The sequence below is a fragment of the Scyliorhinus torazame genome, chromosome 1 (genome assembly GCF_047496885.1).
Source record: "Scyliorhinus torazame isolate Kashiwa2021f chromosome 1, sScyTor2.1, whole genome shotgun sequence".
Lineage (NCBI taxonomy): Eukaryota > Metazoa > Chordata > Chondrichthyes > Carcharhiniformes > Scyliorhinidae > Scyliorhinus > Scyliorhinus torazame.
The window spans coordinates 184,395,717-184,418,280 of record NC_092707.1 but is presented as its reverse complement, the minus strand read 5'-3'; the positions used below and the strand labels follow the sequence as shown (position 1 = coordinate 184,418,280).

Below are 22,564 nucleotides of genomic sequence, written 5' to 3'. Positions count from 1 at the left end.
TGCTGTCAGAGAATGATGTTCCTCAGTTGTTACTCCTGCATTTTGAAAGATATCAAAGGAGAATACAAGGTCAAATGATGAAGGGAGAACTCATCCCTTTACAGTCAGGGCGCTATAGCCTCCGCTCAGAAAGTGAAATGAAGAGCAACTGTTATTTTTGGGTTGAAGGGATTGGGTGAGGGTCAGGTGTGGCAGAAGTTTAGCACATGAAGCACGTTTGCCAAGGTTAGTACCTGTTGAGTTGTCAGTGTTCTAGGATAGCATGGCAATAGCACATACGTTCCCCAGCTGCATCCTCTCAGTGGCGCCCTATGATCTGTCCCAAACCTTCACACGGCAACACCATTTCAGACATAGCCTTCCTCATTCGTGGATGGCACGATGGTACAGTGATTCGCAGAGCTGCCTCACAGCTCCAGGGACCCGGGTTCAATTCCGGCCTCGGATGCCTGTCTGTGTGGAGTTGCATTTTCTCCCCGTGTCTGCGTGGGTTTCCCCCAGGAGCTCCTGTTTCCTCACACAATCCAAAGATGCGTAGGTTAGGTGGATTGGTCATGGTAAATTGCCCCTTAGTGTCCAAAAGGTTAGGTGGGGTTACTGGGTGACCGGCATAGAGTGGAGGCATGGGCTTAAGTTGGGTGTTCTTTCCAAGGGCCGGTGCAGACTCGATGGGCCGATGGCTTCCTTCTCCACTGTAGGGATTCTATGATTCCTAGGAAACATAATATTTGGAATTCTGTAAGTACTTGTCCACTTTCAGGTAAGAGTCAAAGTGCAAGAGAAGTGACTGTGAAGAAAGTCCATAAAATGTTGGAGAATTAACAGGGAGGACGGCTTTCTCTGCGACACAGGGAAGGAACCTGAAAAAATTCTCATCTAAAACATGAGGATGAAGAGTTAGGGGAGCCTGAGGAACTAAAGCTAAGTGATCAGCTTATTTTATCACAAGTACAAGTGTATAATTTATTATATAACTAAGTTTGATACTTAACAAAATAATCAGATCTGGGGGATAAAATTATATTTAACTAAATACAGGATATTACCCTTCAAGGGTACTGAATTTTCATTAGTTTGAAATCTCACATGTGTAAATTTAAAAATGTTAAGGAGTTGATCAAATAAAAGAGCTGATAAACCAAGGGAGCAGAGCAAAGAGTGAAAATTGAAGCACTTTAACAAAACTAATTAAATTCTTAAATTACATAACCCCGAGAACACATGGGGCGTGATCGTATGGCCTCATCGTGCCCAACTCGGTGATGTGGCAAGGCTGTTAAATCTCGCTGGGCAAGATCCACAATGTCATATTTAAGTGAGCAGTTAGGCACACATAAATATGTCGGCGCACAAAGCTCCCGAGGCTCGGCATTGAATGCCCATTCCTGGGAGAATTCACCATGGCTCCGTTTAGCACTGGTCCACACAAACATGGACCAGGCATAACTGCGGGAGGGCGTGGGGGTCTCCCAGGCCATCAGGGGCCCGTGGGTGGGCGGGCGCTGGACAAGATGGTACCTTGAACACTCCTGCTGCCACCTGAGCACCTTGGCACTGCCAGCCTGGCACCTTGGCACTTCCACACAGGCACCCTGGCAGTGCCATATTTTCACTGCCCGGATGCCCTGGTGGCACTGCCAGCATGGCAGGGGCACTTCCAGGGTGCCAGGCTGGTAGTGCCAGGTTACCCGTGTCAGGGATTGAGACCGGGGGTGCCCTGCCCTTATGAAGTAGGGTGAGGGGGAGGGAGGCTCGAGGATCTCCTAATAGATAAATTGGGGCATTGGGGGAGTCCAGGAGCCATGGTGGGGAGTCCGAGGGGGGTCGGGAGATCTGGACACCATTTTTAAATGAGCTCATCAGTGCAGGAAGTGAGTTAAGTGCGGCCTCAGTAGGGCTTTCCCCGCTGAGGTCAAAAAAAAAGAAGAGTCACGTTTGATAGCGGTTCTTGGCGCCGAGAAACACCCTATTGAACACGCCCAAATGGGACTTTGATTTTTTCTCCGTCTAATCACGCCCGTACAGTTTTAGTGACTATCATCCAAAAGATAGTCAGCACTCCCTGAGTACTGCACTGATGTGTCAGCTTATTTTGTGCCAATTACCTTAAATCTGTGTCCTCTGCTTCTTGATCTTTCCACCATTTTGAACAGTTTTTCCCTGCTCCTCTGTCAAGAATCCTCCTGATTTTAAATACCTCCACCAAATTTCCTTTCAACCGTCTCCTGTCCATGGACAACAGTCCCAGCTTCTGCCAGAAATCCTTCTACGTAACAGAAGTTCCTCATCCTTGGAACCTACTCCACTCTCATATCTCCCTTTTTCACGCAGTGAATGGTTAAGACCTGGATTGCACTGTCTGAGAGTGTGGTGGAGGCAGAGTCAATTGAGGCTTTCAATAGGGAATCGGTTCATTTTCTGCAAAGGAAACATTTTCAGGGCTACAGGGAAAAGGCCAGGAAGTGGCGCTGGGTGAATTGCACCTTCAAATGGGCAACACAGAAACAATGGGCAGAATGGGTGTAACAATTCTTTGACTCTATGATCATTTTGGATTCAGCTTCAAAATTGCTACACTGAAGCCACAGCAAGGACCAATAAAATCTATTCGAGGCTCTCATATGTGGCCCACTTAAATCTCCAAATCAAACGTGTTGGTGCAGCTTTTCTTCACCCATCTATAAACTTGTCACACATTTAGATGTTTGGACTGATCATTCCAGGAGTTTAACTCCATCACTATGACAACAGCGTCACAGGGCTATGACAGACTGACCAGTAGTGCCCCTGACCTGACAGTGGAGGAGCTGCGTTTAAGGTTTTTTGAATAAAGCAGTAGGGTGCCAACACTATCTGAAGCACTCAGCTGGTGCAGGCTGAGGAAATTATTTCAGTTTCACCGTATCCAAGTGGCCCTGTACCAGAGGGAATAACAAATGGAACAACCCAAAACCACCAACCAGTCTTGCCTCTTTCACTGAGAACAGAATTTAAGGGGGTGGATGAAAGATATGTCTGCCCCAATTGCTGACAGGAATGTCACCATCTGCCACAAATGGTGGGCTGAACTGGGTCCTGCCCTGATGCCCATCACCTACCACCATTAAAGTCCCAACTGCCCTTTCCAGTATAAATGTGTCTACTTAAACCTACAATTATTGTGAATTTTGAAGGCCTTTGTTCGGACACAAACAAGAAAGCCACATAGCATTACTGAACGTTTGGCGAGTGAAATGAAGAGCCCTTCCTAGCTGCAGACGATTGTCCTCTGGAGAAGGGCTGAGCACACAATCTAGCTGACCTACACTACTGTAGGGGTGCTGTATTGTTAAAAATCATCCACCTTGCCATCCATCCTGAGGATGAGATCTTAAACAGAGGGTCTGTCTCCCCTCCCAGGTGGACATAAGAGATCTATCCCTCAGCCAACGTCACTAAAAGATATTATCTGGCCTTTAATAAAGGTGAAGGGTGTCCAAGGAATAAACAAAAAAAGGTGTTAATTAATAAATAATTATTTTCATGAAACCCAGTTATACCTCACTGGGTTCTCTCTCTGTGTTGGTTGGTTCCTGACTGGCCCACCTTTTACACAAGCATGGTTAGCAGCCCTGTAGTTCGCGGGGAAGCTCTAACCTCACGTTATTACATGGTTATGATCACATGATTGCATTGCAGGTTATTACATGGTCTTGATCACATTTTCGTTTATGGGAAATTTCTGTGCACAAATTGACTGCCATGTGGGGCAGCATGGTAGCACAAGGTCAGGGTCCCAGGTTCGATTCCCCGCTGGGTCACTATCTGTGCAGACTCTGCACGTTCTCACCATGTCTGCGTGGGTTTCCTCCGGGTGCTCTGGTTTCCTCCCACAGTCCAAAGACGTGCAGGTTAGGTGGATTGGCCATGATAAATTGCTCTTAGTGACCAAAAAAGTTAGGAGGGGTTATTAGGTTACGGGGTTATAGGGATAGGGTGGAAGTGAGGGCTTAAGTGGATCGGTGCAGACTCAATGGGCTGAATGGCCTCCTTCTGCACTGTATGTTCTATGTTATGTTCCCTGCATTACAATGAATATACTTCCAAAGTACTTCATTTGCTTACAGTGCTCTGAGGCACCCTATGGTAATGAAAGCTGCTATATAAATGCAAATCTTTCGTTTGTTCTTACCAATGCATCTGGGATTGCTGCATGAAGTGATATGCTGCAGACCTGACATTTCTGAACCAGAGACGTTTAAGAGAAGCCAGATGTTCAAGATGGCAATGATATCAGAGTCATGGATGAGGTTTGCAGGTTTGATTGGATAAGACTGCCTCCATAAAGAGGTGTGAGCACAGAGGCAGTTCTTTTCTGAAAGAACTGTAACACGGTGTGCTTGCTGAACCTTCCCTCTACACAGTGCACCAGCCATCACTGAGGCCTGGCAAAAAAATACTAGCATTAATATAGCCCCTTTCATGGCTACAGAACAGCTGAAAACAGTGTCGAGTCACTGAGGTATTTCTTTGTAAAGTGAGAAATGTGGTAGCCAATTTGTGCACAGCAAGACTTCACAAACAGCAATAAACTAACCAGATCATCTGTTTTACATGTTCATTTGTATTTAAAATAACTGGTCAAATCATCTATTTTAGCTGTTAGTTGAGGAATATCTGTGTCCATTTAAATCCCCATGCCTGAAAAGCAGCACTTCCAAAAGGGCAGTAATTCCTCAGCACTGTGCAGAACCTGGGCTATATGCTCAGGCCTGAGCCCTCCTGACGCGGAGTCAAGAGTTCTTCCACTGAATCAAGTCTGGCATCTAAAATTCTTCCTCATCTTCTAACTTGCTGAGGTCAAGAGGACTTCTCAAAGGGATTGTCTAGCTGTTGGATTGTTTCTCGTTAGAGAACCGCATTTCTGACTGCGTAAATGCAAACACTTTACAGGCCAGAAACAAACTGAGAACTGATATAAAAATGAATGAAACTAACCAAATTTTAAACAAGTACAATAACAGACTCAAGACACCAGAAGCAAGGCTGTGAACATTTTAAGAACCTTTCTTCTGCAGCACCTTTCAAAACAGTGCACACTGATGTTGCATTTCAGGAAATGTGCAACAGAAAGGCCCTGGCTTCATTCATACTTTTCTGTAACCTCTAATAAAGTTCACGCAAATCTGAGAAAATAATACCGACCCAGTTCATAGAACATAGAACATACAGTGCAGAAGGAGGCCATTAGGCCCATCGAGTCTGCACCGACCCACTTAAGCCGTCACTTCCACCCTATCCCCATAACCCAATAACCCCTCCTAATCTTTTTGGACACTGGGGGCAATTTTCGGCCTTCTCAGCTGTCCATTGTTTCGTCAATCGATACACTGCACACATTTGTGCTACTGGATCAGCAGGAAACCTCTTTAGTTCCGAGTGCCAATCACTATTAATTGGCTGTGGGTGACATTGCTGAAGAATTAGAAATCATTTTATGCAATATTGACTGGAAACTTTTCCACGGTTCAAAGGAAAACCAGCAGTCCGATAGATGTTTGAAGCAAGCGGTACAGCATTACCTGCGACATAAAGAACAAATGGTCTGTAGAAAAACCACAGCGGATCTAACAACTTGAGGACACCAAAGACATGTGTGGCTTCTTCAGCACTGTAAGACAATCTTACGTCCAAACACGCCATTGAGAGGTAACATAGAGGAGAGCTCATGAAGGACAAGAAGGTGATCACTGAGGGAACATTTTGACATTCTCTTCAACTGAGACTCTGGCTGGATTCTCCGAGCCGAAATTGCATTCGGCGCGGGGGCGGAGAATGGCCGTTTACCCAGAAATCGGGACCGGCGCCGCTGAAGCGATTCTCCAGTCCCCAGGGAATCGCTTGGGAGGCGCTTGCACGCGATCTACGCAGCGCGGGTAGGTGACCAGCGATTCTCTGCGCAAAAATGGCCGAGTTCCCGACGCCATGGTTCTAACCACGTATCGGCCGTCGGGAAACTCGGGTGGTGGCTGCCCTGGTGGGGGTCAGGGAGATCGATCACCGGGGCCGCGGGGGGGGGGGGGGGGGCCCTAATGGACGGCCATGGGTGCGATCGGGTGGCATGGACCCGCGAGCGCCCGCGATCTCGGGGGGGCCTCCATTTCTGATGGTAGACCGCGGTGCGAGTCCACCATGTCCAATGCGCAGCCGCCGCAGGCCGCCGTGCGCATGCGTGGACTCCAATCCGGATGTGCAGGGCCCCGTATCCGCAGCCAGAACTGTGAGGAGCACTCCGAGGCCCTGCCAGCCCCCTGCAGGTAGGAGAATCGCTCAGGACTTTCTTAAGGAGTGAAACACCAGCCTTTTTACACTGGCGTGGCGACATAGCCCATTTTTGGAGAATCCAGCCCAAGGTCTTTGATTTGAATATCCTCAAGTTCATTCTTCAACACCCTGTCCATCCTGGTGTCAGCTCTTCCCCAACCCGGAGCAGAGTTGTAAAAGCCACCCTATAGCTGAAAAACATCAAAGCTCCTGGGCCAGATAATTCCTTCATGAAAATCTGAAACACAGATGGACAGACGCATGGCGTGGATGCACAACCTCATCTGTGAAGAAGACTTCATGTGACCGAGGATCTCAGGACCATGGGCATCATGATTATACTCAAGAAAGGATGCAAGTCCAATTGTGGTATAAACAGAGGAGTCTTCCTGCTGTCTGCCACAAGGAAGGTCATTGCCAGGAGCTCCCTCAATCGCTTCCTCCCAGTGGTCTTCCAGAGTGACAGTGTGGTTTTTGCTCATCGCAAGGCAACTCAGGCATGATTTTCACTGCACACCAAGTTCAAGAAAAGTGCAGGGAGCAGTGAGCTTGTGCATGCAATCATTCAGAAACTGATCTCCAGGTCATTGTCGACGTCTTCGCCATGGCACGGTGGCACAGTGGTTAGCACTGCTGCCTCATTGCGCCAGGGACGAGGGTATTATTCTGGCCTTGGGTGGCTGTCGGTGTGGAGTTTGCATGTTCTCCCCGGGTCTGCATGGGTTTCCTCTGGGTGCTCCAGTTTCTTCCCACAGTGCAAAGATGTGCAGGTTAGGTGGATTGGTAATGCTAAATTGCCCTTAAGTTTCCAAAAATGTGCAGGTTAGGTGTATTGGCCATGCTAAAATCACCCCTTAGTGTCCAAAGATATGCAGGTTAGGTTGGGTTACGGGGGACAGGGGTAGGTGGGGTAGTTGGCCTAGGTAGGGTGCTCTTCCAGAAGGTCGATACAGACTCGATGAGCCAAATGGCCTCCTTTTACACCGTAGGGCTTCTTTAGATCCAAAGGAGATGAGAAAATGGGCCTTTCACTTAACATACAAAAGACGAAGGTCGCCTACTAACCAGCTTCCACAACATTTAAGATGAATGGCAAAATCCTGGAAAATGTGAACCATTTTCTGTACTTTGGGAGTCTCCCCTCGACCAAGGCAGACATAGGTGGCAAAATTCAGGTTCGCCTCCAATGTGCCACTCAGTCTTTGGCTAACTGAAGAAAAAAGTATTGAACACCAGGGTCTCAAGCCTGAGGCTAAGGTCATGGTTACTGGGCAGCAGTGACCGCCGAGCTACTATCTGCTCTAGTAGCTCAAAGCACTGGAGATGTACCACCTAGTACCTTCACAAGATCCTCCAAATCTGGTGGCAGGAAAGACATTCCAACAACAATGTCCTCTCCCAAGCCAATCTGCCGAGCAGAGAGACATTAATGACTAAAAATCAGCTTTGCCAGTCAGGACATGTAATTTAAGACTCCCAAAATACAGAAAATTGTCCACATTTTCCAGACTCCTAAAGCAACTGCTCCACTGGAACTGGGGCAGGGCAGGAGTGTTGCAGGAAGATGGCGGGACATGCTTTAGAAATGTCCAGAAGACATACCTAGAGAGGTCAAGCATGCCCGTTAACTCATGTGAGACCCTGATTGGGACAGACTGAAATTGAGAAGGCTCAATGAGAAGACGCTGAACACACTGAGAGACTTTGTCAGGACCGTGCAGAGATGAATTGAGAGAGAGCACACAGACCTCCAGACTACCTATTAAACCAACCCTTCGAGCACCGCCTGCCCCACATGTGGCAGGGTCTTCAGGTCACTCAATGAACTTCTCAGCCATCTCAGAGCCCAGTGAACCAGAGTGGAAGCAAGTCACCCACGATCCTGAGGGGCAGGAGAAGGTGCCTCAGAGAAGGGACACACAACAGCATCACCAGCAGGAATAAAAGGGTATTACAGCACCAAATTCAGCACACATTTTGAAAAAGAATCACAGAACCAGAGAATTCCTACAGTGGAGAAGTAGGCCATTCAGCCCATCGAGTCTGAACCGAATCTCCAAAAGAGCACGCAATCAAGCTCCATTCCCCCCACTCCATTCCCATAACCCCATAACCCCACCCAATCTGCACATTTTTGGACTGTGGGAGGAACGGAGGAAACCCGCACAGACACAGGGAGAACGTGCAAACTCCACACAATCACCCAAGGTCAGAACTAAACCCCAGTCCCTGCCGCTATGAGGCAGCAGTGCTAACCACTGTGCCACCCTACTCTCCAGGATAAGGCTTCCTTCAAGCCAAAGAACTTGCATTCATGCAGCAACTTTCACATCCTCAGGACTTCCCCAAATGCTTCACTGCAAATCAAGTACTTTCAAAATATAGTTGCCGTTGGAATGCAGAAGGCAACTTGCACCCAGCAAGTTCCACAAACAGCAATGAGATAAATGGCCATTTTATTTTTTATATTAGTGCCGTTGGCTCCAGGGATTGGTGAAGGTTATTCAGAGCACCGGCTGAACTCCCCTGTTGATCCTTTAATAGAACCGTGGTACTTTAACATCCAGCTGCAAGGACAGAAAGAGTCTCAGTTTGCTTTGCAATGGAAAGTGCAATACAACCTCAGTACTACACTGAAAAATGAACGCAGATTATGTGCTTAAGTTTCTGAAGTGATAATTTAACGCACAACCTACTGACTCAGAGACAAGATTACTATATCTGAGCCACCCGGAACATTTACCAGGAAAATTATTGTTTGTATTTCCCTGATTTCTTCATCTGTGCCTGAATAGCTCACTAATTTTACTTCCTCAAGGACTTCAGATCAGGAGCATGTAGGCACACACTGTGAACTTCATAACCTAAAAGAATACCCATCAGTGGATCCTGTCAGTCAATCGCTCTATATAGATCAGTTATCTCTATTACACCAGATTGCTAAGGCTCAGCAGGTCAGAGTGAACAATGCCGCCAAACGCCTGGTGCTCTACAATTGCTGCCCCTTACTTAACTCTGCTGTTTGACAAATGAACATTAAGGCAATTCTATGGTCCCACAGTTTATTCTTTCCTGATTCCACCTGTCAAAATATAGTTTGCTGACCACTAATATGAAAGCAAAATAACGCAGATGCCAGAAATCTGAAATAAAAACCAGAAATGCTGGAAACACTCAGCAGGCCGGGCAACATCTGTGGAGAGAGAAACAGAGTTAATGGGGGGAGGCGGGGGGGGGGGGGGGGGGGGGGGGTTCTGCATCCCCTGTGGTGTGTTTCTGGGTGGCCCGCCGTGGGCCAGGTGTTGGATCTTCTAGTGCCGCTGCTGTCAAAGGGATTGAATCCACTTCACGCTGCCGGGAAACCCAAGGCAGGTGTCTCCCATCAGCTGGGCCAGAAGATTCCGCTGGTGACAACGGCCAGAAATTCCCCCCCCCCCCAGTTAGTGAGACTTTCCAGTCCCTTCCATCAATGGGATTTTCCGGTCCCGCCAAAGTCGATCCCTCGCGGCGTGTTCTTCAGCAGTCGGGCGGGCGAGCCATGCCAAACCCCGTAGACTTCGGCGGGACTGGAAGATCCCACCGGTGGCCAATGGCTCACCAGATCAGGTGCAGGAAAACCTGCTGCGGTTGGGAATGGCGGTGGGTGGGCAGTAAATCTCAGCCAATGTTTCAGGTCGGTGACCTTTCATCAGAACTCATTGATCCTTTTGGGCTGTGTCGGGCAGAATTTTTGGAATAGGATTTTTATTTGCTCGTCCGTGTCATATTAGATTGAAGCTATGGAAATCACCAAATGTCCATTCAATTCTCGGACATTGTTATTGTGAACTTGTTTCAGATTAATGAGTCTCCTGCCTGCTGCCTGTGAGAACTCTAATACAGCTGCAGTCTCGACTATAGTACTTAAATGGCCATGCCTTCAGATCCCCAGTCCCTGAACTCTGAAACACTACACCTCTCTACCTGGCCTTCCTCTTTAAGGCAATCTTTAAAACTTTGACCAGCTTTAGTCACCGGACTTGATTCCATCTTAGGTGACTTGTTTTAGAATACTCCCTTGAAGCACCTTGGGACTTTTTATTTTATTAAAGGCATTATATGAATAAAGATGTTGGGAAGGGGGGTTGATGTTGGTGCAATGATATTGTCGCTGGACCAGAGATCCAGGGCAATGCTCTGGGGACCCGGGTTCAAATCCTAGCATGGCAGATGGTGGAATATATATTCAATATAAAAATCTGAAATTAAAAGCCCATTTTCTGAAAAACTCATCTGGTTCACTAATCCTCTTGAAGGTAAAGAAACCTGCCCTCCTGACCGCTCTTAAATGCCCTGAACAAGCCACTTCAAATGAAACTGGACGGGCCCACCCGGCATCGACCAAGGCACTGGAAATGCCTTCACTGTCGCTCCCTAACAGCACTGTGGGTGTATCTACATGTCTGAGGCTGCAGCAGCTCAAGAAGGCGGCTTCCCACCAAGGACAACAAGCGATGGGTAATAAGCACTGGCCTAGCCCACATCCCACAAACAAATAACTAAAAAAATAGCCCCAGTAAATCAGCAGTTTTGAGCCTTGCCACTGAAGACTTCTGCAATTTGTTGTTAGCAAAATGGGAACTAAGTCTTCAACACTTAGAAGCCACAGGCATCTGGCTGCTTTCCAAATAAAATAGAAAAGCCATTCTAAGTGCTGTGGAGTTTAAACCCCAGGGAATCATCTCATGCTAATGACACCTTGCTTGAAAATGTGCTACGTAACAGAAAACATCTCCTATCCTTTGCCTTGACACTCACGGAGACGATTACCTCTAGACACACCCATGGAAAAATGCGGGTTAGTAATATGAGTAAAACTGAAACTCAGCCAAAGCATTATCAGGGGTGCGGGGATTGTTGGAATCACTTCAGTTTTCAACTAATCCCGTGTCTGAGTGAGGTTGTGAACAAGGGAAGCTGCTGAATTCTCTGGTAAGTTTTTTGAGCAAACTTTCTGGTGTGTACATCCACGCTTCCACCTTTTTTTCTGTCCAAATCGGACACAGAACGAGATAGATGGGATGAGCCGTCTTTCCAGTCCGGATCTTTGTTTCAGCTGCTGTTGTAGATTCTTTTAAACTCCATTAGTTTTGCCTTTACAGGATGAGTTACGGAAATAAGTGGCGCAGAGAAGATTTATATCTTACAGGACTCACAGTGTCTGATCGGCATTTTAAAAATATCCAGCCCCAAAAACTGGGCTGTTCGGTGAACCATGAGTGAAGTCTGTACGCCTGGACGTGTACATGCAATTAATTAACAATGAAGTATCTCCCAAGTCACAAAGAAATGTCAAGCGCATGAAGGCTTTTGCCCTCTTTTAACTCTGTTTTTTTACATAACAACATTCGCTGCAGGGGTGTGGAGGGCTAATTAAAGACAGGTTCAGTCAGAGAAACTATTCCAAAAGATTACATCGACTAAATTTAAGCAGGTTTGCTCCAAAAATCAATCCGACCGACTGGCTTGTTTAGCTTCACATCCGTACCTCATAGGAACTGCCTAGTCTCTTGAAACTGGATCAGGGAATGACGATGATAGATAGGAGCATAAAACTCCAGCTGACCATCTCTCCATGAAATACTGGACTCACCGTGTTAACATACTGTGCAAATATTACTGAAATGTATATTTTTTCAAAGGATTCCCCTGCCTGGAAGTCTACCAGTTCAAGTCATTATTTCTCTGTATATTTGATGGGGAAACGATGCCAGATTGCTGCATAAGTTATTATTGATTGCTTCATTGTATTTTAGTTTAAAATAAACTAAAACAAAAAGCACTTTAAGAGAAAGCTCTCGAGCAGTCTGCTACAAACTAGAGGCATTCTGATCACTAATATGATGACACAGTTTTCGACCTAATTTTGAACCAACTAAAATTCGACCAACTATTTGGCATCAGCCCTTTAATTGATGGAGCTTAATGAACCTTTCCTGAAAGTGTTTTCTCTCTACTTTGGTAAACGCAGATTGCACACCATCAAGACCATAAAAAGAGTCTGGTCTCTGGCAATGCTGCATTAACACTAGCTGACACGGAGAGTGTGTGTATTCCCCTTTGAATCAGCAATGAATTGAGAGGCTGTAATTTAATTTTGGCCTGGAATACAGGGCTTTTGCTGAACCAGAAAATCAAATGTGTTGGATGGGTTAGGAGACTTGAATGCAGCTGTTGATTTTCTCAATAACACTCAATATATTGCCAATCAAAACCCTCTTGCTGAAAGGCATATTTGGTGCGTGAATGAAACTCCCTTTGATTGCCTTTCCCTCTCAAGATTGATCTCTCACCGCTCGTTGAGAGTTTATTTCGATATTAATTTCATTGTGCAAGATGGTTCCCACAGCTGCCAGTGTCTCCATGAATCATAGAAAGCCCCTATATCGGGAAAAGGATGCTGGTTCTTCACAGTCACCATTGACGCCAATTACATTGCCGCGTTTAAACCAGATTGAGCACTCAACTATTTAAGGACATTTAAATAGCTTTTCATTTCATGTTATATGTTTCACATTCATTTATGGGATGTGTGCGACGCTGGCTAGGCCAGCATTTATTGCTCGTCCCTCGTTGCCCTTTAGAAGGTGGTGGTGAGCTGCCTTCTTGACTTGCTGCAGGCCCTAACGTGAAGATACACCCACTGTGCTGTTAGGGAGGAAGTTCCACGATTTTGACCCAGTGACAGTGAAGGAACGGAGATATATTTCCAAGTTAGGATAGTGAGTGACTTGGAGGGGAACTTCCAGGTGGCGTTGTTCTCAGGTATCTGCTGCCCTTATCCTTCTAGTAGCAGTCATGGGTTTGGAAAGTGCTGTCTAAGCAGCCTTAGTGAGTTCCTGCAAGTGCATTTTGTAAATGATGAACCGGCTGCTACTGTTCACCAGTGGGGTATGGTGTGAATGTTTGTGGAAGGGTACCAATCAGGAGGGCTGTGCAATTTTCTGTTATTCCTGTTGCATTCAGTTATTCTCCCACCCGTTGCCTGCGCCCATGCTCATTTCCTCACTGTGGTGGTGACAAAAGTGAGAACCCGATGTATTTCAGCTAAGTCAGAAGTTGATTGATTCAAGGTTCACTCCAGAGATTTGACCATCAGTGCTGAGAGAGTGCTGCACTGTCGGAGGTGCTGTTTTAAGGATGAGGTGTGAAAAACCATGCTCCGCCTGTCCTTTCAACTAAACATTAAAATTACCCCATTTCAAAGAGGACGGACGGGGGGGAAGGGGGCTCGCGGGCCCCTTTTCCACAGTGTCACAGCCAATATTTATTCCTCATTCAACATCAAGTACACAGATCATCGAGTCATTATTATCCTATTGTTGTGGGACCTTGCAATGCACAATTTGGATGCTGCATTTCCTACATTACAGCAAGGATGACACTGCAAAGTACTTGCAGGATACGAAATACTTCAAAAAATTCATGAGGTTGTGAAGGGTACTAGATAAATACACGTATAGTCTTTTCTTCAGCTCAGCTCAGTTCGGTAGCTTTGATTCCAGTATAGGAAAAGAGAAGGATTTGCATTTATATAGCAGTCTTCCTGACCACAGGATGTTCCAAAGAGCTTTATAGTCAATGAAGTATTTTTGAAACTGTGCAGAGTAAGCTGCCACAAACAGCAATGTGATAATGACCTGATAATCTACTTCAGTGTTGATTAGTGTTGAACAGGGGCTGATTTAGCACAGTGGGCTAAATCGCTGGCTTTTAAAGCAGACCCAGGCAGGCCAGCATTGCGGGTTCAATTCCCATACCAGCCTCCCTGAACAGGCACCGGAATGTGGCGACTAGGGGCTTTTCACAGTAACTTCATTTGAAGCCTACTTGTGACAATAAGCGATTTTCATTTCATTTCATTTCATTGGTGGATACATATTAGTCAGAACACCAGCTTAAAACCCGCACCCCGCTTTTCCTCAAAACAGCGGCTATAATCTTTTGTGTCCAGCTTTGAGAGCTGAAAGAGCCCTGGTTTAACATTCCGTTGGAAAGACTGCAGCACTCTCAGTGCCAGGAGCGTTGGCCTCGATCATTGTGCCTGAGTGGGGCTTTGAACCCCCCAATTTTTTGACTCCGAGCAAAGCTTGATACTAACTTGAGCCATGGCTGATAGATAAACAGTAGCTTAAAAAAGAGCTGGATATTTTCCCAAGGCATCTGCTCTTCACTTCCTGCACTGTCAGCAGATTGAATATTTCACAATGGATTGGGAGCGGGGGGGGGGGGGGGGGTAGTGAAATGAAGTGGGATAACGCGCAAGGTCGACGGGTATTGCAAGACCCAATCTCAACAGTTTATTTATACACTGACGGCGGAATTATCCGACGGCGGGATCCTCCAGTCCACCGGCAGCACACCCATGCCTGCGGGGTTCCCAATGGCGTGGGGTGGCCACAATGGGAAACCCCATTGGCCGGCTACGGGAACAGAAAATACCGCTGCTGGCGGCGGTACTCCATGCAGGAAAACGTGGCTGGCGGACCAGAGAATCCCATCCCAATGATTATTTTTCAAATTAGCATCACTGTCTGGGCCAAAATATGTTGCCCACCTCTAATTGCTCTAGAACTGAGTGGCTTTCTTGGCCATTTCAGAGGCCAATTAAGAGTCAACCACACTGCTGTGGATCTGGGGCCACATATAGGCCAGATTGGGACAGCAGATTTCTGTCCGTAAAGAAGGGCATGAATGAGTGAACCAGCTGGGTCTTTATGACAATAGTTTCATGGAAATCATTGGACTTTTAATTCCTCATTTGTATTGAATTCAAATTTCGCCATCTGCAGTGGTGGGGTTTGAATGTTACCCTAGGTCTCTGGTTTACTAGTCCAGTGGCAATACCACTACCCCATTGCATCCCCTATCTACATTAATCTACATTCACCAAAACATGGACACACCATATACCACCAGCCCTGCAATGGTAAAAGCTTCAAAATTTCAACTATCAGGCTGCACGTACCACTGTGCATAGCAGGTAAGACGTGTTGGCACCAACCACTATAAGCAGCAGAGACTGTATTGGAATCTGAACCAAAACAAACTGAATCGAAAATGGAATGAAATATACCTTCCATGTAGATGAGGATGCTGGTAAGCAAGGGCATAGCCCATGACCTATCGCTCAGAGAAACTTTAGAGTTTCAATGTACTGCAGCACATTCATCATTATTTAACCTTTAGTATAATGGTTGTCTGGTAGGAATAGGCTTAAGAGTATACAGCAAATAGCTTTAGAAGTAGGTGAGTGTACCTTTCATTCCATTCATCACCCATTGGGTTTATTGACCTTTAAAAGGCCTAACCAACCCTGTTTGTATATATCACCAAAGCACTAGCAGCTTATTCATTTCTTTTTAGAACATAGTGAAAGGAACAGGCCATTCTGTCCCTCAAACCTGGTCTGTTGTTCAATTAGATCATGGCTCATTTATATTTTAACATCTTTCCACCTTAGTTTGATAATTCTAACCTTTAATATTTTTGCCAAACAAAAGTCTAGAAATTTCAGTTTTGTAATTTTTCATTGACGTAACCTCCTCTCTTCTGGAGAAAGGGCTCCCATTACCTGTGCACCTAGTTCTATGTTTAACACTGCGCCCCATGTGCCTGTCTCCCCCACCACAAGGAATAATTATCTCTGTCTACAAATCAATTCCTTTAATCTCCTTTCAATACCTCTATTGTTTCACGCCTTAACCTTCCATGTTCAGAGAAATAGAAAGCTCATCTTTGCAACTTGTCCTTATAATTTAACCTTTTCCACCCAATGCATCATTCCAGATTGCAGTGCCCAGAACGAATTGCATTGCTCTAAATAGAGTCTAATCATAACATTATCTCGAGAGAGCTTGAATTAAAGAAAAAGTATCATTTATAAGGGTTAATGGTCCACTGCCTTTTTAATTATCTTTTTATACTGACGTTTACAGGCGTCAGGACTTGGACTTGAATCTCTTCGCCTCCATGGTTCCTATTGCTCACCATTTACAAAGTAAACCAATCTCCTGTGGAAGGTCTGAAGTGGATGATCTCCCACTTTCCCCATATTGAATTCCCTCTGGCATGGCTTTCACCCACTCTCTGATCTAGCAATGTCCTTTTGCAACTTCCTGCCCCATCATCACTATTTACTGTGCCACCTAACTCGGTGTGGTCAGAAACCTTGGATATATTTCTTCTTCTCTTTTGTAATGCTTTGTGCTCCCTGCCCCCTCTCCCCACCACCCCACCACCCCCCGCCCTCTTCACCTCTGAACATGATTTCAGAACAAAGAAGAAATATTGGCATCTCCAGCAGGGCAAGCAAAAGACTGGCACAGAATTCTTTGAGACTTTGATGATCTCTGTAGAAAACAAAAACGGTTGACACGCTTACTACTGACGGTTTGTTTTTCCTCTATTCGTGCATAACCTCTCTTCACTGACACTCCTCTCTTCCTGGCTGTTCCATCTCTTGGTGGCTCCTTCCTTTGTCACACTGCCCTGTTCCTCATTAATGTGTAAGGTGCGTTTCTTGTTGAGTTTCAATCAGTGTGAATTAATCTTAAGTATCAGCACTTCAACAGTCAAAATGTTGTCTCAAACTCAGCCCAATACTCAAGCCCCAACTTGGTTATCCGGGTGCAACTTATTTTCATATAATGTTATCAAGAAAAGTGAAAATCTCATTTGTTATGTAGATGTTAATATCTATTTGTGTCATTTCATTCATGATTTGCTTGATTATAGATGTTTGAATGAAGTCAGTGCTTAACTCTCATTCCTGTTTGAGAAGCTACCCAGCTCCATTAATCCATGATTATAATGTTGATTTTTTTTAAATCCTGGATCCATCATAGTCTTTCCCCTTTGTGTACTTCCCTATCTTTCAACATCTTTGCAAACACAACAGAACCAAATCTAGAGTTTAGAGATCTCCTTCATCTGTTGCATACTCTCAGTCACTCCTAGGTAGATGCTGCGTGTGAGGCAATGTGTTTGCTGCACCATCTCATTTTCCTCGGCAACCTGGAGAAGATTCTAATCTCATTGCTTTTCGTGGGCTCAAGCCAAAGCCTCGGGGGTGAACAGACTCACTGAAGGAAACTTGAACTGAGCTCACCCAGTGCAAAGTTAATACGATTGGACCTCTCGCCTGTTTGTGCGTCGCCTACTATTACCTTTCATTGGTACCAGTGCAAAGTAAAATTGGGCCTGCATAAAATGGGCAGTCGACATAACCATGGTGGTTTGTTACTCAGCATGAATTCAGTTAAAATTGTCCGCCATCCTGTGTTTCGGGTTTCGCTGTGTCACCCATTCTGTCGGCAGTATTAATATTTCATCATTCCTGCTAACTTGTTAATCAAGGTGAAGGGGTAAAAAGCAATGGTTATATCTTTCGATTTTTTGTTTGTCTTAGATTGATGAGTTGACAAATTCGAGGTGCAATGGACTGGGGGACACTGCAAGGTGTGCTCAGCGGCGTGAATAAATATTCAACGGGATTTGGACGGATCTGGCTCTCTGTCGTCTTCATCTTCAGAGTATTGGTCTATGTTGTGGCAGCGGAAAGTGTATGGGGTGATGAGCAGAGTGACTTTGTCTGCAATACCCTTCAACCAGGATGTCCAAACACTTGCTATGACCATTACTTTCCCATCTCCCACATTAGGCTTTGGGCTCTGCAACTAATCTGTATCACCACACCTTCACTCTTGGTTGTCTTACATGTGGCCTACCGAAAAGAGAGGGAGAGGAAGCACAGATTAAAGTATGGACAGAATTGTCCAAACCTGTACAAAAACACAGGGAAGAAGCGTGGTGGACTCTGGTGGACCTATTTGTTAAGTCTGATATTTAAAACTGGCTTTGAAGTCGCTTTCTTGTACGTACTTCACAGTATTTATAATCGCTTTGATTTGCCGCGTCTTGTCAAGTGTTCCATGTTCCCCTGCCCAAATGTGGTTGATTGTTTCATCGCCAAACCAACTGAGAAAAAGATCTTCACATACTTCATGGTTGGAGGGTCAGCTCTTTGCGTTATCTTGAACACTTCGGAAATAATTTACCTAATTTTCAAACAGTGCTTTCGATGTTGCAACAGAAAACATACAAAGGAAATGAGCATGTCAAAGGCAAGACGAAATTTGATTCAGAAAGATGTTCTTGAGAATGGCATTAGTCTACATGAGTATAACAACAAGGCCTGATCACCAATGTTGCAAACCAATCTCAAAATCATTATCAAATACACACCTTGAAATAGCTTAACATGAACAGAATCTGCTTGGTGTTTTCATCAATAAGAGATAGCATGTCAGTGAACAAATAGAAATAAGAGGGCAAGTACTGGCATAGCTATCTGTATCAGAGTGGCTAAGAATGAATAATATGCACACCAAATTCAGCATCATTTTCATCTTTCTACGTCTGTTGAATTGTTTTTCATTTGTAACCTGGCATTGTGAGCAAGCACAACTGCAGCTTCAACACAGTATTTAGGACAAGTGTTTGAGTTACCGCCAGCTCAGTAAGGTTTTTAAATCCATGTGTTTACTCTGTTATACCAAAGGCATGACACCACTGAAAGGAAGGAACATTATTGGAGTTTGCATTATCATCAGACCAGCAGAGACATGAATGAGGTTACAGGACATCACCATTGAACAAAGCAATGATATGGACAGAGCCTATTCATCTGTGAACAGGCGATCAAGGATCTGGGCCAAATAGAATAAAGGGACTTGGGTGCAGCACATATCAGCACTAGGCAGAACAAGTGAAGGGCAGAACGGACATTACCACTGCAAGAGTGGGAGTTATGGCGCTAGCAGCGTGAGTTGGAATGTATTTAGCCAAGAAGAATAACTGCGTAAGCGATATTGAACTATCACAAGGAAATGGACAAGTATTGTGAATGATTCTGAGTCATTCATGTGTGGCTTTCATGAAATAATGGACAAAATTACATCACCTGATGTACAAAATTGAAACAGAAAACCTTGTGAGCTAAAAATGGGACTTGACGCGGTCCTATTAATTGATGGACCTCATTGTAAGTGAGCACAGCTTCACAAAGTGATTCCAAACCACCTGTAAAAAAAGTTAACATTTCAAGCATTAAGTACAGAACTTTACTTGGATAATCGCCATTAAATGTGACTACATAATTTCAGCACAAACAATCTAAGTGCCATCTTTCTTATGGGACCCTAAACCAAGGCCCTGTCTGCTTTTTCAGGTAGACATAAAGGATTCTATGGCAGCATTGCAAAGAAGAGCAGGGTACTTAAACCTGCCCGGTATTTATTCCTCAATCAAAATCATAGAAACAGATTACGTGGTAATTATTAAATTGGGACATCTTGCTGCGCACTATCTAAATCTTGCATTTCCTACATTGAAATAGTGAATACACTTTAAAGATATTTTGTGGGGTGTAAAGGGCAACAGGTCATGAAAGGTGCTATATAAGTGCAAATATTTCTTTTTTTTCCTCAATTAAGAAAAGTGGCAGTGAACATTTTGTTCAAGATTCAGAAACTGCCATTGTTGACTATTTGGAAACATTTATGGTAGTAGGCCAAGAGGCAGAGTAAGAGTATTGTGCCTTGATGAACTGATGAAAAGGCCCTGTATGTAAAGAATTCAGTGCTTACAAGCCCCCACGAGAATACAGAACATGCAGTGTAGTTTAGCAGCCAATTCTTATTCAGTTGTGAGAAATGTAAAATGACCTGCATATTCACTATTGGCAGTTTTACACTGTCACATGAAGAGCCCCAAGCTCACAATGTACTTTGATCTGTCTTCTCCTTTGAGTTCTATAATTATTAACATTTAGAGGATGTAATGCTTTGAAGCTGTGGCACAATTTCAAACCAGCACATACATAAGGATACCAGGAATGTGCACTGGCTGCAGAAACAACTGGAATTATGCTGTGTATGACTCATGTTGCCGTACTGCCTGCAGACAGTGAACATTGCAATTTTAATCAAAATGGTTCTGTGTTTTTCTATTTCTTTTATTTATTCGTACACAGGATGTGGACATCACTGGCAGAGCCAGAATTTATTCCCTAACACTTAACTGAGTGGGTTGCAGGGCTATTTCATCGTCAACCACATTGCAATGAGTCTGGAGTCAAACATAGACCAGACTGTTTAAGGACAGATTTCCTTTCCTAAGGGCATTTGTGAATGGAAGGGGTTTTGCATGGCCACCATTACTAATGCAAGCTTACTTAGTTCCAATTTTGAACAAAAATTTACTAGATTTAAATTGTCTATGCTATGGGGGGATTTGAACTCATGTCACTGGGTCATTACCATGTCGTCTGGATGACTAGCTCAATAACCATAACCCGGCCATTTGCTTACCATTGGATTTATTTGAAGACTTGTGCCATAATATAGCCACATCTACAGTGTGGCCCCTTAATCAGGGTGCAGAAATTCCAGATTATTACAGCCTTCAAGTGACTTCTACTGTGTTTTCCTGGGACCTCAGCACTGCCTCACCGAAAATGCTGAACAACTACTTAACGTAGCTCCCTTCTCATTAAAATCAATGCCACACCGAGTTGACTGTATTAATGCAATTGTAACCTTTGCAGTCACTTACACCGTAACAGTGTCGCACTGGAGTGCTTGGAATCAGTAAACAATTCAATCACTTATCGGGATTGCCTGAAAGTAAACACTTTAGTTGCAACCTGAAGCCTCAATGAAATAATAAAACAAATGATTTGACAGACAGGCTTGCACTGATTTCTTCCAACTGATGTTATTTTTAGATTAATATTTATTGATCTTTTACATGGACCATGGATTGTGATCATGAAATGTGGCCAGTATGCTTGCATTTCATGAAATAACCATATGTCTATATTATTTGTTTATTTATACTATGATTTCAGTGCAAACTTCAAATTAAACTTGACCTGATATTCTGTCTTTACAGACTGCAACCCATGTCCATGTTAACAGAATGGAGCCAATACTCCTGCACCTTTCTCTATAAAAAAATAACCCATTGTTCTCTTTTTAACAAGTCGCAGCACCTTAGCTGAAGATCAGACTTTGGCCATGCCATTCCTATCCACTGTTATGCCCACTGTTGTGTTCTGTAAGTATCTTTCAGCACTTCCTTATGCATTCAGCACCAATATCACCATTGAAGCAAAATTCAGCCTGTAGATAATACCAGTCAGTTCACACTGCCATTCTATGGATTCATCCATTCAGAACCACAGCCATTTAGTAAAGCCAATTATCCTATGCACATTGTATCATGCACATTCAATACTATGAACATGATACGTCAACATGTTGCACCTACATGATAATTCACTAAAGAAATTACCATGCTTAACTATGCAACACGGGTTGTAGTGGCTCAAGAACATAAATGTGAATCCTGGGATCTGGAAGGGAAAGGGTGTCACTATCTATCAGTAGATCTTGCCTCCCAATTAAGGTCTCACATCTGTATCCAAAAGTGTCCATTCAAGCTTCATGTCAAAGGAAGGAGATTACCCTCAAGTACAAACATGAGACGCTGTGAAGGCAAAAAATCTCAAAAATAACGTCTTGAGTTAATTTTTTTCTGTCTTATCATTTTACATGTGACATCTTATATATTAATACCTTTGTCTGCATATTATGAAGAAAACAAAATAAATATGTTTTAAATATATGATCAGGAGTTGCAAACAGAATTTGTTTTTTGGTCAACCAGAAAGCTATCCATCATGTTTCAGAGTCTCCAGCCGATCTCCTGAGAATTCTAGATAAAAGCAAATTACTGCGGATGCTGGAATCTGAAAGCAAAGAGAAAATGCTGGAAAATCTCAGAAGGTCTGGCAGCATCTGTAGGGAGAGAAAAGAGCTAACGTTTCGAGTCCAGGTGACCCTTTGTCAAAGCTACCAGACAGAGAAAGTGGGAAATATTTATATTGTGGGCTAAGAGAATGAAAGATGAGTCATAGCCACAGAAACCAAGGGAACAGAGTGCTATTAGCCACAGAAATCAAGGGAAAAGAGTGCTAATGGCAGTCCCCAGAGAGAACAAAAGGTGTGAAAGGCCAAACAGCAGAGAAACTCACATCAGAGGGTAAACTGTGACAGATGTCGATGTGGGGGGGGGGGGGGGGGGAAGTAAAGGGGAGAAAAGGTAAGGAATGGGGGGATAAGATGGGGGAGTGGTGGAAATATATATAAAGAAAGAA

At 44.4% G+C, this 22,564-nt stretch overlaps 1 protein-coding gene across 1 annotated transcript; it reads left to right on the top strand.

The window, feature by feature from the left end:
* The first annotated feature begins 11,107 nt into the window (after positions 1–11,107).
* Positions 11,108–22,035, top strand: LOC140418187 (gap junction beta-4 protein-like). Its single transcript, XM_072501607.1, has 2 exons — positions 11,108–11,274; positions 17,753–22,035. The coding sequence occupies exon 2, from the start codon at positions 17,781–17,783 to the stop codon at positions 18,540–18,542; it is 762 nt and encodes a 253-aa protein (XP_072357708.1). The 5' UTR covers positions 11,108–11,274; positions 17,753–17,780; the 3' UTR covers positions 18,543–22,035.
* The last annotated feature ends 529 nt before the right edge of the window (positions 22,036–22,564 follow it).